Below are 18,310 nucleotides of genomic sequence, written 5' to 3'. Positions count from 1 at the left end.
GAGGACATGCTGGATTTCCAGGAGTAAAGGAAATTCATTCATTGCCATTGGGAAAGAAGACAGGAACTGCAAAGTCCCCGTAGTCATTATTAAAGTAGAGTTGCACAGTTTGCTTAGATCACTATCAAGGTTTCCAAGATAAGGTTGAATGGCAGCTCAGCTTTATTGAATGGTTTCATTTTATGTTTATCAGTTAATTAGCCATTAAACATTAAATGCAGCTTCCTAGGAACAGGAAGGCTTTTTATATAGTTTACTTGTAAGGTACCCAGCAGTGTTTAGCAACAGTATCTCCTGCGTTTTTTCTCTCTGTAAGGGTCTGGAAGGTTTACAGAGGGAGCTGGACAGGCTGGGTCAATGTGCTGAGTCCACCCATATGGCTTTCAACAAGGTTCAGTGCCAGGTGCTTCACTTGGGTCACAACAACCCCACACAGCAGAATCCAGCTACTAAGCAGGGAAGGATCTGGTGGTGCTGACCAACAGAGAGCTGAACAGGAGCCAGCAGTGTGCTCAGATGGCTGAGACCAATGGCTCCTGGGCTGCATCAGAAATGGTGGCCAGCAAGACTGGGGAAGCAGTGGTCCCCTTATGCGCAGGGCTGGTGAAGCCACACCACACCTCAAACATGATGTTCAGTTTGGGGCCCATCGCTACAAGAAACATACTGACTTGCTTGAGCACGTGCAAATAAGAGAAAGGAGGTAGTAAGGGACTGGAGGAAAAGCTACGAGGAGCAGCTGAGGGAACTGGGGCTATTTGTCTGAGGAAAAGGCTCAGGGGAGACCTTATCACTCTCTACAACTGTCTGACAGGATGTTGTCTGCTTTTCCTTGATTCCCGTCACTTGCCACCTGGGAACTGATCTCAGGTTGCACAAAGAGAGGTTTAGATCGATTATTAGAAGAACTTCTTCATGGGCAGTAGTGAAGTGTTGGAATGGACTGCCCAGGGAAGTGGTGGAGTTCCCACTCCTGGAGAGGCACATGGACGTAGCATTAAGGTACACAGTTTAGTGATGGAACACAGTAGGTCAAGGTTGATGGTAGGACTTGTTACCTTGAAGGTATTTCCCAACTTATATGACTCTGTAACAGTTACCACCACGCAGATAGAAAATGGAAGGCAGTACTAGGGTCTGGGTGGAAGAAATGGCACAAACATGTCTGTTTGCAAGTTCAAAGAAAGGAAAAGAAAGCCTAAAAGCAGCCAGGTGACAGGTCTCCCCCCCCCTCAAAAAAAAAAAATCCCAGCAACCAGCACTCCCCAGTTCCTTGTCTACACCTGGGCTACAAGAAGCAAAGGACCGTATATTGCCAGCAGAACAGGAATCAGCAGGGGGATCAGCAACATAATTACCTGTTTTATTAGCAGATAGATATTCAACTCCCCTCAACAGAGCACCCCACCAGATTAACACTACCATCAAATAAGTTGCTGATGAACTACTAGAGCCGAAACATGCTCTGTGATGAATGGAACCCTCAGTACTGTCCTGTTTACTATATGATGCAGATACACATGTACTAGCTGTGCATTTGGTGTTACTATAACGAGTAAAATAACAAAACAAAACAAAAAAACCCTAAAAAGTTAACCTCAAACTACAGATGCATAGTTGTTAACACCAGGATAGCTGACACAGGTCAGAAAGGAGCAGAGAGCCTACACACAGCCTGCTTTGAGGGACCCAGAGATCGTGCAAGTAGTTTGGGCATGAAAAAAAATATGCCTTTCCAAATATAACGCAACTCTGAGATAGTTACACATGACAAGTGAATCCCACTCATCTCAGAACAGCCTAGATGCACAAAAACTTCGAAGTAAATGACTCACACAGATTTGTCTTAGAAGAATATGCAGAAAATTGAAATTTAAACAAGTTAAAAAGAAAAACCAACAAAAAACAACCACACCCACACTCACTGTAAATACCTATAATCTAATAACCCAGACAGTACTGCACTGTCACATGAAGTTATTCTCTAAATATTCCCCACCCATCTTTCATATTCAAAAGGATAAATTAGTCAACCCTGCTACACATGCATTATGAAGTGCAGAAGACAGACAAAACTGGCTCAAGCACTGCTGCTCTTTGCAAACCATATGGTTTTCCATGTACTTTAGGTCCTAAACAGCAGCCTTTTGTCAGCCCAGAAGCAGAAGGACAGTAAGTTCCCAACGTTGAGGTGATTCACTCCAAGAAGAAAACTCTCAGAAATAAACTCCTGTTCTGATCAGAGCAAAGCCCATCTCTGTAAGGAGCTGACCCTGCTAACAATCAAACACTCCCCAACCAAGTCAGCATGCAGAGGCAGTCATTTTCCACTGAACAGGGTCAGCACCCCCTATCCTCTGTTCCCAGGTGTAGGGAGGAAGCAGTAGATTTGGGAAATCAACTCTGACCCAGAAGGCTCCTAACAGACACATCTTGCACAGCACCCCTTCCACGTGGGGAAGTGCTCTCAGCCACAGGCCAGACCAATGAGTCTACTTTGGCTTTTTAAGAGTGAAGAGTTACTGTCTCAGCAGAGATGAGAATTCAGAATTGCCAGTCGTTCATTCAAAGCAAATGGGAAAAAATAAAAATAAAAATTCATCTTTCATGCAAGAGGTGTTGAGACTGTGAACACCCTACCCCAAAGCCCCACATGTCTTTGTCCCCACAGCACCACACCACAGCAAAAAAAACCTGGCTACACCCAGGTACAGCCCTCAAATCTCACTAACGCCACATGCTGTCTCAGAAATATGCTCTCCTCAGCCCAACACCTTGTCCTCCACCTGCTCATACCTATCATATCTCCACCGCAGCTGCCGAACTTCAGCACTGGAGAAGGGAAGCTCTTCCTACAGCTCCTTCCTCTGTACCTTTTTACTACAGAGGAAAACTCTCTAATATGCTCTTTGGCACCTCCAGATTATCAGTTTCCTACCCCACCTGCTGCCTGTCCTGCCTCAGCTGCTGTTCAGCCCCTGGGTCTCTGCACCAAATGCCTCTGGCCAAATGAGGCCATCACTGACTAAAGTAATGCTACAGTATGGAGAAGAAAGCAGTCATCAAAATTTCTGGGGGATATGATGTTATATTTAAGCTACCACCACAGAACAAAATGTTAATCCATAGGATAAAAGGCTGATCCAGTAGAAAGAGATGTAATACACAGAGACTCAGCTTTAAACAATCTACCAGAGGTGCTGGGAATTTCTTGTGCAAAACATATATGCACAGAGCTAGCAACTGTTCCTCAAAGCAAGCAGGATTCCCCAGTCCATACCAAGTGCTGGCTTTTCTTCTGTAATAACCACTTTTACCTTTACTGTAGAGAATAGCAACCTCCTTGCCATTTAAAAGTGCTGTAGCAGATTTTGATTGAGGTCTTTAAAAGCAAACAAAAAACAAAACACTCACAGCTGTTTCTCTCTAGCAGCCAGAAAGCCAGTCAGGCACTGAGTGTTCCCCTGTGTAAGCTGATGAACTTCAGCTGTAAGCAAACCTCAGCAGCTGTGGACTTTCCTCACAGACAGGTTTACCACTTTATCACCTTATGTGCCTCAGGCAATGCTTTCAGCTACTTACAGGAAGAATTTATTTCAGGTACTGATAAATTACACTAATAGTTTTTCCATTTGAAGCTCTGTCCTGGCATCTATCTAAAACCATACCACATTATTTTAAGTGATAACAGAGGCAGGAACACAATGCCTACCAGTAGGTATTGGCACTCTGCTGTGCATGGGAGAGGACATGACAGTCTCAACATACAGAGATTCTCTGCTGTGGCTGAGGAACAGTCACAGCAACCAAGCAGCTCCATGCCTGTGCCCTCTAGGCCTGTGCTTATCCCTGCTCTGCTTTTTGAGCTCAGGAGAGACCTCAGGTACAAGGAGTCAGCTGGCCACTAGCAGAACTTGCAACAGCAAATAATCACATGAACAATGATATGTGCTTGCCATTTTCTCAGCCTAGGCTTCCAGGGGCCACCAGAGGTGGCTGGACATCACAGGAGGTGACTGTTCAGGTTTCTGAAAGACCCTCCTATCCCACTAGACTATTTGGCTAAGTCCAGTCACTTTGTTCTGCTCACTGTCCAAAACTGAATGATGCTCAAGGGAAAATCTGACTCACAGTCTCTTGTAGCTGCAAAGACAATGGGCTGGATCATGGAGCACAAGAAATATACTTCTGATCATTATCAAGCCTATAATCTGGCTTTCTGCTTCTAGAGCAGTTTTCATTATTTGTGCAATCTTCATTTTCTTTCTGAAGACACAGAATCATAAGTCCATATTCATAAAAAAGATGTACAGCCATAGCTAAATTCAATAAGCACACAACAAATAGTTCAAAACAGCAAAGTTTTATTGCCCAGGATAGCTGACATGGTGCAGTTAGGTTTATATGTATTTTTTGTTACATGGAAGTCAAGCAAAACAGTAGAAAACACACATAGGTAAAACAAAAGCCCAGCCTAATACCATCCCTTTATATCCACCAAGTTATACTTAAGAAAATGGCCAGACAAACATACAGAAGTAGAACATCTGGAAGACAGCTTTTCATGTTATAGCACAGATTCTAGACCAGTATTTAAGGTATTTTCTGTCCACAGTGTCTTTTTTTCTTCATAATAGCAAACTGAAAAAGAACTATGTGAAAAAAAAAATACTTCAGGACTTTAAAAAAACCTCAGCTATCAGTTTGAGTCGACAGTTACAGTTAATAGGAGAAGGCAAATGACAGTATTTAAAATATACAGAGACCCATTAAAAATCCAGCACTAAAAGAAAATGGCAACTGAAAATCAAAATTCACAAATATGACTTCTTGCGTGCCCCTATCCTGTACTCCTCAAATCTGTGTTCAAGCATTTTACAGCTTTCTCAGACATCGAACACGCCCAGAAAATACTTAAAGTTTGTTTCAGAAATGCCTTTATTTTGTTTGTTTCAGCAAAGTGGTTTTGCTTGGGCAAGTAACAACAGGACCACAAACTATACTGCTTTCAGTTATTCAGTTGATGTAGGAAAGAGGATATAAACTAAGCTAGATGACATTAAAATGCATACACATTCCCTCACTTACTAGCGCCCAATAGACCCACTGCTGAAGGTTGAGTATGAGTAAGAATATGAAGAAGTTGCCGATGCATCGAAACTTCCCCTCCTAGACCCGCTGCGTGAGCCAGAACGTGAACCAGAGCGAGAACCAGAGCGAGAGCCAGGTGCTGAGGAGACATTGTAGGGACTGGAAATACCTTTAGATGAAACAGAGGCTGCTTCCAAGAGTTTAAGACCAGTGATATCTTCCACCATTGACCTATTCATTGCATCTTTGTAGGATATTTTCAGCTTGGTCTTGGGGCAGGTCAGAATTTTGGGATAGCTGTTGGTGTCTTGCAATTTCTGGGCAGCACGACCATCAATCAATGAATTTCGAATGGCTTCTTCAATACTTATTCTTCCACGTACTTCTGGGTCCACAAGGCCCCCGGTGAGGTACTGGAATTCAAGGAATCGCTGCCCAGCCTCATAAGGCAACCATTTTTCCTTGACTGCTTCTGCTGCTGACATCCTCTTGCGCCCGCTCTTTATGCCTTCAAATCCTATGAAAGCCTTCTGGGCTGGTTTGAGCCGCGTGGCCATATCCTGATCAATGATGCCTTGACTGGTAGCATCCTGAAGGGAGAGCCTTTGGCCCGTGGTAGGGCATATTATGCCCCCTGTGCAGGCTTGGGCTTCAAGTAACCGTTGTCCAGTGATGCTATCCACAATGCCCCGCTGTATAGCTTCCGAAATGGAAATTTTCTCCAAGTTTTCAGTGTCAAATATGGCTGCAATGGGACTGCACTCATCTGGGGTCTCTGAGAATGAACCGCTCCTTATCAGTGAGGAAGAACTCCTGACACTCAGCACTGTGGGAGACCGAGTCACCGATTCATGTCGAAACACTTCATCAGTGCCATTACGGCAGGAAATCATGTCTGCAAACTGTGTCAGGCTTAAGCTGCCAGAACGGTATTGATCAAAGAACTTCTTCTCCACCAGACCTTTATCAATAGCATCTTGTATATCATACTGGCTACCTGTTTTCCTGTCAACAAGGACTACTCTACTGCTACCATCTGATCCTGTAATAGTTATTTCTTCCCACTCACATTCCTGTTCAGCTAGTTCTGTATAGGTGTCAAAATCTATGAGGCCTTTGCTGTATGCCTCCTGCACTGACATTTCCCTGTTTGTTTCTGGATCCACAATGACAACTCGGCGCTTCCTAAGGGTATTCTTCTGCGAGGTGTGCACCACCTTCTTCTTCTCCCTCAGGGGCAGAAGGCAGAGCCCTGTTGCATCATCCTTTATGCATCTTTCTTTCAGCTGCAAGTAGGTCAAGTTTTCTTCTGTATTGGGATCAAAAAACCCTTTGGTGTCATCACTTGGATCACTGAGGATCTGGTTGAGCTCCTCATTGAAGTAGCCACGCTTGTAGGCTGTCTCTACTGGCAAGCGGTAGCTTTCTTTGGGGTCAATGATTCCACCAGTGGCAATCTGGGCCTCCAGCAAGCGAATGCCATGGCCTCTTTCTATGAGCTCTTTGTTCATTGCTTGGAACAGAGAAATGATGTTTCCAGTTTCAGGGTCTTTGTACCCAGTGACAGCTCTTTCAGCAGAGAGAAGCTTATCTTTAAATTCTATTCCAACAAGACCTCTTTTGTAAGCTTCCTCAACAGGCAGCCTCGCATTGCTGACAGGATCAACTATGAACCCTGTGGCTGCCTGGGCTTCTAGGAGTTCAAGGGCTGTCCCTGGTCTAACCAAGCCTATTTTCATAGCCTGATAAATGCCAAGTTTCTCTTTAGTAGCCTCATTGTAGATACCTGCAATACAGCTAGAGCCCTGAAGGAAATCAATAATTCTCTCACTCACTTCTTCCACTGTAATTGCACCTCTTTCCAAATCATTCCTTGTCGATTCCTTAATAATTCCAGCTTCAAGAAGTGCATCTGCTGAGACAGGCTGCCTGATCCCTTGGAATGACATACTCCTCTTCTGCACTGGGAGCAGAAGCAAGCCAGTATGGGGCTCAATCCTGCATTTTTCCTTTAGCTGCATGTAAGTGACGGCTTTTTTGGTGCTGGGATCAATGAAGTTCTTTGTGGTGCCTTGGCAGTTGTTTAGAATCCTGTACAGATCTTTGTCAATCAATCCACGGGATAAAGCCACATCTTTGGGTAGGAAAACACTGTTGACAGGATCAACAATCCCTCCCACAGCCAGCTGAGCTTCAAGCAGACGGATCCCAATTTCTCTGTCAATCAGGTTTTTCTTGATGGCTTCAGATAGTGGCACAGTTTTGCCTGAGAAAGGATCTTTAAAGCCTGTAATAGCCTTTTCTGCTGTATAGATTTGTTCTCTGTCATCGAAGTCAATCAGATCTCTGGCAATAGCACTGTCCACTGTTAACACCTCATTGCGGTGTGGGTCTATCACTCCTCCTGTTGCTGCCTGGGCTTCCAGGAGCAGGACTGCATTTTCTGCCGTAAGCAGCTGGTTCCGTTTGGCCTCAACAAAGGAGTACTTCTGTCTGGGTAGAACAGACACTCCTGCAATAGCACCTGCCCCTTTCAGAAATGGTTCAATGTCAGCAGCGACTTCTTCCACTGACCTCTGGCCCTTCAGCAGTTTATCCAGGGTGAGTTTGTCTATAAGCTGGCACTCATATAGCTGCATTGCTGTAATCTTCTTCCGCAGCCCATTGAACACCAACTTGGAGGCATCAATACAGAAGTCTTCTTCAGTCTGCGTAGACCTGTGGGACCCATATGGGCGCTGTTTAAGTTTCTCAATCTCTCTCTGCAGCCTGAGACGCTCAGACTCCAACTCTGACTGGTTTTTGACAGCAGTTTCTTCCAGTCTGCACCGGTATCTCTCCTCAATCCTTTTAATCTCCATCTGCAGCCTTTCAATCTCACTCCTCAAGGAGTTCTTCTCCCTCTCACTCTTCTCTCTCTCACACTGGATCTTCCTTATGGATTCCTCTGTCCGGGAGTGCTGGCTCTTCCACTGATTGAGGTCATTCAGGATTTGCTGTTTCTCACTTTCCAGGCGTTGTTTCAAACGAGATTCTGATTCCAGGCTAACCTTTAAACGGTTCAGCTCCTCTTCTAATCTCTGCAGCCTGGCTTTGTCTTGCTCCAAAGCACTCATTTTTATCAGCAAGGTTTCTCTTTCTTGCATAATGTGATTATACTGATTTTTGGATTCTTGAATCCTATTGGATGCCTAAAATTTTAAAGAAGAAATAAACCAAGAGAAGATAGTTAGAATTATGCTTTCTACTTACAATGTCTTTCAGCCTGCCATTTAACCTGCAACAAACTGCCACTGGAAAACATACCAGTCATAGTGCCTTACCCAAGACCATGAATAAAATAAACCAGTGAAGGTACATCTGTCCCTTCAATGGAAGTGTCTTTATCACCAGAGTCTCCATTCTATTGCCTACAGTCCTAATTTTATAGTGATTTAGTTAGCTCTTCAATACTTTTTAATGTGTCTCACAGTACACGCACAGAGCACTCAAGATTCTTTAAGAGTTTGATCCCCAGTAGGTGTACCCTGGCATAACACTACTAACATATCAGCTAAGGACTGGCCACACATGGATAAAAATGAGATATGTGACTCACTTTTTCCTATTAGTTTCAAACAATTTTACCTGTGTTGATTTACATTTTAACTTTTTATCTTCATACGATAATATATATACACATACACCTTTATATACAAACACCTACATGCACATTCACATGCAGTCCATATAAAACCAAATAAAATGTTATATATTTGTAACACATGCATTATGTACAGATAGATGTCAGATAATGCTAAGTGTTATTAAAATTAGTATTAAGGTTTTAAAAAATAAAGAAAAACTGAATAATTGACAGAATAGATGAGAATGAGGAAAAAAGGTATGGAGGGCAAATACAGGAAAAAAGAAACATTTTCAAAAGGTAGAAGAACAAAGATGCAAAAATATGTTTTCTTTAGCTTATCTACACTGTCATCTCAAGTCTAAGGAACACAGTCTGACAGTGAAATTCAAGTCACCCTTGGTGACTTAGGAACAGAAGTCCCAGCAGTCAGTGAAACTTAGGTTTTAGGTGTCTTAGCTGGCAGCACCACTTTTAATTCTTAGTCACCACTTTATGCAGCTAAACAGCACTTCGATGGTTTGTTGGTTCTGGGGCTTTTAGCCTGTTTAGTTTGTGATACAGCTCAAGTCAGCCTCAAAGGACTGCTTTAACCCATTCCGACCAAAACAGACCCGGGAAGTGTACAGCCAGCAGGGTGTACTAAAGCACGATGGTATCCCATGAATTCTTATTTTCCCCTAGGATAGTTTGGTGATGACTGGTACATATTCAGAGTTTCCTTCGTGCTGAGGGCAAGGCTCAGCTTGGTGAAAAAGACAGTTACAGTTTCCTAGCTCAGTTCTCAGGGAGTAAAGGGGCTAAGAAAGTGGCCAAATCCTGCCATTTTTCTTTCAAAAATAACGAGGAGAGTGGCTGTTAAAGGAATATTAGTGACAAGTACAGTAAACTTAATCAGCAAGTGTGAATTAAGTTGGTTCAAATGGACACTGTGATTAATTATATATCTGAGAAACAGTAAAGCTGGGATCAAAATATGTGTGAATACCTCCAGAGCCTGCTTTTGGAATTTTTCAATTTCCTGTCTCAATTTTTCCCTTTCTTTCTGTAAATCATTAATCAACCCCTGAAGTTCCAGGGTTTGCTTGCTGCTTGTCTGGAGCTGATTCTTTAGTTCAGCTATGGCAGAATTTTTCTCATCAACTTCACTTCTGACCATTCTGAGATCATCATACTCCAGTCTAACATTTCGCAGCTCTTCCTCCAGTAACAAGTGTTCCTTGGTTAAGTTCTCGGTGAGAGACTGAAGTCTTTCGATTTCGATTTTGCACTCATTCAAGTTTTTGCTCTTCTCCTCAGAGGTTTTCTGTAAGTGCTCATTTCGCAGGTGAGCCTGTTTTAATTGCTCCTGTTCTTGTACCAACTGACGACGTAAACTCTCAATATCAGACGTGTATTTTCTTATCTCCTCCATGTACCTTTGTTTCTCTCTCACATGACCATCTAATACTTCTCTTTGGTGTCTAAGGTCATCTTCATTTCTCTTCTTTACAATAGACACTTCCTCTATCTGCTGTGTGAGATTAGTTATTTTAACTGATTGCTCTCTCAGAGATCTCCTCATGCCTTCTACTTCCTCTTCCAGTTTCTTCCTCCTGGCTGTCTCCTCCATTACATTCTTATTCTGTCTGCAAAGTTCCTCCTCCATCTTATGTTTCTGGATCTGCAAGTCTTTTATAGTGCTTTGTAACTTTCCACTTTCTTGATCCCTGCCTTTTTTCTCTTGTAAAACTCTTTCATAGTCAATTTTCAGTCTGGCCAGATCCTGCTCCTGGATCCTCAGCTTGTTAATTGTCTCAGTAGCACTGGTATTTGCTTTCTGAAGGTCAAACTGAACTCTTTTTAACTGATTGTTCTCATCCTCTAGTTCTTTTCTTTGACTTGTCTCTACATCCAACAACTTTCTCAGCCTTTCAATCTCTTTGTTTCTCTCTTTAATGGTCTTAGAAGCATCATCAAGAGACTGTTTGTACCGCATGCTTTCATCAGAGTGCCTCTGAATAACTTGTTTTAGTTCAATCTCCAGTTGCTGTTTCTTCTGAGAAAGCTCTGAGCCAGCTGCCTTCTGCTGCTGAGCAGTCTCCTCTATTTTCCGTAGATTATCTGTTGTTTGAGTTATTGTATTCTTCAGCCTCCTAATTTCCTCACACAAATTCCTATTTTCTCTCACAGCATTATCAAGCTGCGTTCTATAATTATTGGTATCCTCTTCCTTTTGCATAGTGACCTGGTGAATTGTGGTCTTTGTGATATTAATCTCAGTTTCATATTTGTTCTTTAAGCTAATAATTTCCTCATCATAACTGTTCCTTACCTTAGCCAACTCATTTTCAAGTTCCCATCGGCTTTTAGCTTCTTCCTGAAGCTGAAGCTTTAGCCTTTCCAGCTCCTTAGTTTTATCCTGAATAGTAGCGGCAGCCTCTTCAAGAGCCTGCTTGTATCTTGAGTTGTCTTCACCACGAAGCTGAATGATCTGTTTCAGCTCCAGCTCCAACTGGTGCTTCTGCTGTGACACCTCAGAACTGCAAGCCTTCTGCTGAAGAGCATCTTCCTCTGCCCTCCTCCGTTGATCTGTGGTTTGCAGAATGGCATCATTCAGCCTCACAATCTCATCCTTAAGGTCTCTGTTTTCTCTTGACAGTCTGTCAACCTGGGCTCTGAGACCTTTCGCATCATCATCTTTCTGTGCAGCTATCTGCTGGATTGTGGTCTTCTTAATATTAATTTCTGTTTCATACTTGTTCTTTAAATTACTCATCTCCTCGCTAAACTGGTTTCTTACCTTAGCCAGCTCATTTTCATACTCCCTCTTCCGTGTGCCTTCATCCTGCAGAAGAACCCTTAATCTTTCTATCTCGTACTCCTTCTCCTTGATGACCTTCTCAGATTCTAACTTTTGCCAGCCAAGGCTGTCTTTCTCGTTTTGTCTTGTTTTCTGCAGCTGGTCATAGTCATTCTTTTGTTGCTCATATCTGTCCTCCAGCAACTTCCTTTTCCTTTTCTCATCTTCAGTCTCGTAAGTCAACCTGGTTATTCTGTCATTTAGATCCTTTATTTGGGCATAGCATTTGTCCAGGTTTTGCTTAGCAGAATTTCCATCCATTTCAGCCTGTCTTTTCATCTCCTCCAAACTCATCAGCTTTGCTTTGAGCTGAGAAATGTCCATCTGGTACTTCTGCAGATTTTGTTCCAGGAATTTATGCTTGTTGTTTGTCTCTGAATTTGAATCCCTGGCAAGCCTGAGTTCCTCTTCCAGGAGTTCAATTTTGGTGGCTTTCATCTACAAAATGGTAACAAAAGAAAGGGGGGGAAAAAAAAGAAAAAAAATGCTTACTTGTGATAACTGCTTCAAAAGTAGCAGGAACAGCACAATATACAGTATACGTTTGCAAATCAGACAGCTTACAAGATGTATATTTTATTTGCTTTGGAGACAGCTCAAAATCCTTTTTTAATTTAGAGTCGTCAAGGCTAATTCTGGCAAATCTCTTATTAATTCAAATTCAGACTTCATTCAGAAACCAACGTGATGACTTTCAGAGGGAAACGGTACTTAATGGAGAAGGGAGATGCAAGATAGATGGTAAAATCTGGTGTACCAAGAGTTCACCAGCAAAATACTAAACAGCCTCATTTAGAACCTATTTAATTTTCAAACAGCCGATTTTCATCCTTCATGTATGACATCTCAAATGGTCCTGAATGGAATCCATGCAGCCATTACTCCATTTGAAACAACAGACATCAATGAGATGTGTCCTTTTAACAATAAGTTTTCAGCATGGAGACAACTATATTCGTATTGAGGTCACTCTGAAGGGGGAGAAGAGACTACTGCATGCTTTCTCAAGCCCCTCTTATTTACCACAAAGGGTAATATTCTCCACCTCACACAAGACCTTGGCAGTCGCTCTGCAACTGTACTCTGTACTCTGAAAAAAAGTTGCATGACACTGCTCACATGCCTCCTTCATGCGAGGAGTTTCCAGCTCAGTGATAAAGTTCAGCACTTAGCTTCATGGATTGTTTAGCGCTGTACTAAAGTATAAAGTCTTTGATCAGTGATAGTGCTACCCTGTGACAAAAACAGAAGGGAAAGGAAATAAAAGAAGCAGATTACCTTCAGGTCCTCCATGCTCTTTAACATTTCACTTAAGAATTTGTAATAATCTCCAGATCTTGTAAGAAGTTCTATATAGCGAGCCTGAGCCTCGTTAGCCTTGACAAGAAAAAGGGAATCATTAGTAGCTTACACTAGAGAGTTAGATATGAACATAGCTAGTTCTCACACTATTTAAGAACTCCAGTCTACTTAAGAAAACAAGTCATTTGACAACTGAGTAGCAAAGTTTCCTCCTCACAAATCTGTATGACTTCCTAGGGACCCCAAGTATATAAATTCTCCCTTCTGACAGACCCACACCTCTTTCAGTACTATTTACCCCCCATGCTCGTGTAGTATTAAATCCAAGCCTTCATCTGGTTCTTCATGCTATTCTTGCCTGACAGTCGCAAGTAGCTCAAGTTAAGCTTTGCTAATAAGGGCTAATTCTCAGTTAGAAAGCAACTGAACCACTTAGGACACAGATCTTACTTTCCCACAATATGTATATAATGGACATTGGATAGGAATGAGGTACATTCCTGAGGGTTAATCTACTGTCTAAATGAGACAAAGTATAATTTTGCAGTGCAGCAACTATTCTGCGCTAATTACTTTTGCATATGTGCTTAGTAATCATTATGAATAACAGTACTAATTATTAGTATACAGCTGGATATGACTCACAATGGCTCACACAGATGAATAAATGTATTCAAAAGACTGATGAGGGAGGGGAGAAAGATACCTCTTGCAGAATCAGCACTGCAGGAGACTGAACCACACACTTCTTGATAGGTATGTTGAGCAATGTTTCTAATCCAGAACTGTAGGAAGCAACCTGAAGCTCATAATCCTGTAAAACAGCAGCATAAGGTAAGACCCAAATAGCAACTGCCCAGTAACTCTCCCTGTATCTAAATTTCTCAACATGCAAATAAAGGCTTGGTTTTGCATTATTATTTTTTTGTTTGTTTGCTTAAATAGCTATATTCTCCCTTGTTTATCTCTGGCCATGTACAAATGACCTTCACTCACAAACTGAGGCTCATTAGTTCAAATAACACTGTGAAGACTCATGGAAGAGAACGATAAAAGAGAAAATAGAACAAATAAACTTTGGAAAACCAGAAAGATGGTTTCTTTCTGTCAGTTGAAGACCATCCTTTCATTATCGGTGAAAACTTTAGAGACAACTGACTTCAGTCTCTTCCATGTCACTCTTGCTACAGCATGTGTAGCAAGATCTTTGTGACAGAAAGTAAGGCTTAACTGGAGAAAGCATAGATATAAAGGTGACACAGAAATGCAAAGACCACAGAACTGCTAATCCTGCTAATCTGCATTTGTCTAAACTTCTAGACCAGATCCTATTCAGATCATATTTCTAAGAAACCCATCTGTTTTCTATTCTTATTTTTAACATGTGAACTGGAAAGGCAGGTGTGGCTAGAAGGAGGCTTTAATTCTCCTGAAGAGAAGCATTCATTGGTCTCTCCCACATCACCCCGCCATCTTCAGGAGGCAAGTACAGCTTGCTTTTGTTATGTTTTGTATACACAAGTATTTTACCCCAGCAATTTCTTCTTCCAAGCATACACACAACCCAGAGAGCAGACATACTGCCTATCAGCAGAGCAAAGACAATGGGATGTACCTAACCCTGAAAACCACAACCTGTAAAAATACTGAAATTCAAGTACCTTAATTGCAGCTGAGCACTGATCTGCATGCTTGAGAAGCTCTTCAACTTTGTCTCGCTTCCCACAGATTTCACTGTGCAAGTTCTGTCAAGAAAAAAGTGAGTTGTGAAGCAGTCCCTCAGATTTGCCAGTACACATTGCATTCACCACAAGATGCCTGCTGTAGTATGAAAACAGAGGCTTAGACTGAAACCAAATGTAGCCATTTCCACAGAGGCAGACACACTGTATAGGAGAATGCTGTTCTCCAAAAGGAACACATAGCAACTCAAGAACCTTCTGAGCTGGGAATGGACAGATGCTTGACTTCAGCTTACATAAATTTGCCCCATTTTCAAATTTGTTTTTGTGCTATAATCTGTCCCATAAGTTGCAACATCTTATAGTTCTTTGACTTAATTCAAAGCTGCTGTGCCAAAGCGTCAGTCATTGTGAAGGAGCCAAGCATAGTCTTTTCATAATCCACAGCAGTACTGACAGAAAGTAATGAGGGTAATAATGTTTCCTCTCTCTTAACTTCTACATATGTGGTGGTTTCTGGTAGCTTGTATATTTTCTAATTCAAAACAGCCCACTGCATTGCAGACTGCATTGATAGTGGTATTTCCTGACTAGCAAGGCAATTTAACATCCAATTAACTGAAGACAGCTCAGCCAGGTGTTGCATACCTTCTGATCATGTATATATCTCATAATAGTGTTGGAATCACACAGCTTCGTGGACTCGATAGAATCCTGCCTGCGCTTGGCATCACAGATCCACTTGCACAGAGCCTGATATAGATCCCGGTATGTTTTCAGCTGCTTGATCTGTCTTTCTAAATCCCATGACCTAAAGAAAAAACAAAAAACCAAACAATAAACCAGGAAATACTGTCAAAATGGAAGTACATGTACTTTTTCTTTCTTTAAACATTTTGCAGAAATAAGACACCTTGATAAATATTGTAATAAACCGAGAAAAGCAACGTACAGCTCTAAAAGGAAATGCTGAACAAAAATTTCCAGTAAAGACTATCGTACTTGCTATAGTTACCCAGTAAGAGGTTGTGGTCCCTGACTTTTGAGTGATAGTGACATTACACTAGGTTGACACCCCCTGACAGTTAAGTGGAAGATGAATTGCAGTGCTGTGACACTGCACTGACCTCAGTACACTCATTGCCAATTTTCACCAAAAAAACAGCAACTAGTCAACTTTGCTCATTAGAACTCGATCTGGCCTGAAGAAAAAAATGGTAGAACATGTCTTCTGTTCAATGAAGTTTTAGATTTTTTTTTTCCTCTTAGTTCTTAATCTTAGGTTTTGTGGTGGTTTTTGTGGTTGATTGCTTTTTAATCCATTGTCTAAAGAATACTCACGAATAAGCATAGTTGCTTCATTTGAGGGGCAAACACTGGCTAACTCTGCAGCACATAGGTTACACAGTAACATGAAAAACTACATTTTCTTGCTTGGTCTTACACAATTTTGAAGTATACTCAACTTATTCACTGTTTCTGTTTACTGTTTAATACAGTCTTTCTGCCCTACAGTAAACATTTGTGCAGTGTCTTTACTTCCAAAGGACATAAATTCTTTTAGACTTATTGTTAAGAAGATCTCAGTAGCAATAGCCATAAGGAAGAAGCTAGTAGGAAATTCAAGCAAACCTGTTATCTATCTGCTTTTCAGCTCTCTGCCAACGGTCTATTAATTGGGTAACTTTGTCAGTGAACTTTCCAACGTCCATATCATACAGGGTATATGACTGGCATGACTGTGAGTGAATCTGAAGCATTTTCTGTAGCTCATTTTCAAGGGTACTCAACAGTGACTTCTTCATGTTCAAATCACTTTTCATTTTCTAGAGAGGAAAAAAAAAGAAAGGTATCATACATTTTGTTCTTTGGAGGACACTCAATCTTAACCATCAACAGCATTTACAATGTATTGGGATCTAAATATTCTTTTTCTAACTGGAGTTAATATATTTGAAGTAAAACATTTTCTTCGCTAAACAGAAATTTACCTTAAAACATTTTTGAAGTTAGACCTATTCTTAAATAGTTTACTGAGCCACAGCCCTCTGATGTCATACTCTGTAGCCACCATTTCCATTTCTGAGAGCTATGTTGAGCAGTCCCAGGAGGGGAAGACAACAAAAATAAAAATAAAAGAAGAAAATCCTCATTATAGGACCAAGCCCTGGGACTTCCATAGTTTCTAAATGTTGAGTAAGATATGCACTGGTTATTTGTGCTTTTTTTTTCTTCTTTCCTGTTTGTATTTTCCTAGATGTCTTATACAAAGGTGTTGCTTTACACACACACACAGATTAGCGTGTGTGTGCAAATACTCACAGACTGTGGGGTAACACCGAATGGCATATACAGTGCAGACAGGTCTCTCTTGTGTTGCCCAGTTATGGGGATGGGGGCACCCTTTGATAATCTGTTCAAGCATTTTTTTTGTGTGCAATTCAAATTTACATCTACAAATTTACATTTACATATACATTAATACATTTACAATTAAATACATCTACCAGCAACTGAAACTGCAGCTCTCAAGTAACGTGGTAAAAGAGCAACCCAGTTGTGTTCCATTTCTACCACCTTGTGCCTTTGCCCTACTACACCCAAGAAGAGGAAAGAAAGGAGTGACTATACTACCAAAGACACTCAGTGCACAAAAGGATCAGCTCAGTGCCAGAATGAAGTTCTCACCGTGAGATTTGAAATGCACTTGACAGAGAAAACAGGACACACGCTAATGCTCTAATTCACTTGTTACAACTAGATCACAACAAGAGTAACCAACAAGGTTTTCTGCAAGAAACAAAGGAGGAAGCTAGATTTGAAAGCAGTAACTGACATGAGTAAACACGGGTAGTCTTGTTCAGAAACTGTTTATAGAGATCTCCCATGCCCCTGGCTTTTCTGTGTGGGAAGCAACAGCCAGGGATGGAAGATGTATATTCCTTCCAATAGCCTGAAAAAGTATTGTATAGCTATGCCAAAATACGACAGGATCAGCTTTTCCATCTTCTGCAGTTTCAGAAAGCTTATACCTGGCTCAATAGACTAGTGATGACAGCAACTACCTCTGTCTTGCTGTGTCCTTGGGACTCAGCCTCTCACCTTTAGACAAGCCCGATAAGCTTCCACTTTATCAAGATCCAAAGGAACAGTTTCCTCTTCAGAGAGTCTGACTTCAAAAACTCTGATTACATCTTCGGTCTGTAGAATAAGCTGGAGCAGACTCCTCAGAACATTCAAGCTAAAGTAAATAACACAGAACAAGACAAATCAGTTACGGACTGAGGCAGAAAATATGATAATTCTAATTAATTACAGATTAAGAGAATGTCCAATAAGAAAAAGAAAATTCAGTAATACCCACAAGTGTAATTTTTCTTTAGACTTTCAGAAAAGTGAAGAAACTTTGAGTGTTTCTACCTACATGCAGGAAAGAAGGTGTAATTTCATGTTACTGATAATAAAAAGGCAGATTTCTAGACTATGAAATTATGGAAGAATTATGGAAGACAGTGAATGATTTATTACTACAGCCTCAATTTTCTTACCTGTCTAAGTAGCCAGCAGAAACACCATTAATATTTTCCAGTTTTTGAAACAGGGCATTTATCTCTGATTGCAAGTACACATACTTTTCACAGCCTCTGAAGTTGGGCAGCAAGTCCTTATGCTTATTGAGGGTTTCAGCCATTATTTGAGAGTCGTTCTGCACGCTCTAAGGAGAAAAAAATGCCTCGTTTAGGCATTTTTGTTGAATTATCACTCTAT

General features: G+C 41.3%; 1 protein-coding gene across 4 annotated transcripts in view; it reads right to left on the bottom strand.

Moving 5' to 3' along the window:
* Positions 1 to 4,347: 4,347 nt before the first annotated feature.
* The window catches only part of DSP (desmoplakin), a 36,694-nt gene continuing 22,731 nt past the window's right edge, over positions 4,348 to 18,310 (bottom strand). For 2 of the 4 annotated variants that reach the window (XM_065753405.1, XM_065753406.1), the window contains exons 16-24: positions 18,091 to 18,257; positions 17,645 to 17,783; positions 16,175 to 16,368; positions 15,191 to 15,353; positions 14,522 to 14,605; positions 13,567 to 13,674; positions 12,837 to 12,935; positions 9,705 to 11,996; positions 4,348 to 8,282 (exon numbers count right to left, since the gene is read on the bottom strand). In XM_065753405.1, the coding sequence (XP_065609477.1) occupies positions 5,088 to 8,282; positions 9,705 to 11,996; positions 12,837 to 12,935; positions 13,567 to 13,674; positions 14,522 to 14,605; positions 15,191 to 15,353; positions 16,175 to 16,368; positions 17,645 to 17,783; positions 18,091 to 18,257 (6,441 nt within the window). In that variant the 3' untranslated portion in view covers positions 4,348 to 5,087. The remainder of the gene's footprint in view (positions 8,283 to 9,704; positions 11,997 to 12,836; positions 12,936 to 13,566; positions 13,675 to 14,521; positions 14,606 to 15,190; positions 15,354 to 16,174; positions 16,369 to 17,644; positions 17,784 to 18,090; positions 18,258 to 18,310) is intronic. The other 2 variants (XM_065753407.1, XM_065753408.1) reach the window with 2 other exon arrangements.

This window comes from Cyrtonyx montezumae, unplaced genomic scaffold, assembly GCF_038088225.1.
Source record: "Cyrtonyx montezumae isolate F1298 unplaced genomic scaffold, pur_monq_1.0 scaffold_8, whole genome shotgun sequence".
NCBI lineage: Eukaryota > Metazoa > Chordata > Aves > Galliformes > Odontophoridae > Cyrtonyx > Cyrtonyx montezumae.
Note: the sequence above shows the minus strand (reverse complement) of the source record. Positions and strands in the feature narration are given on the sequence as shown.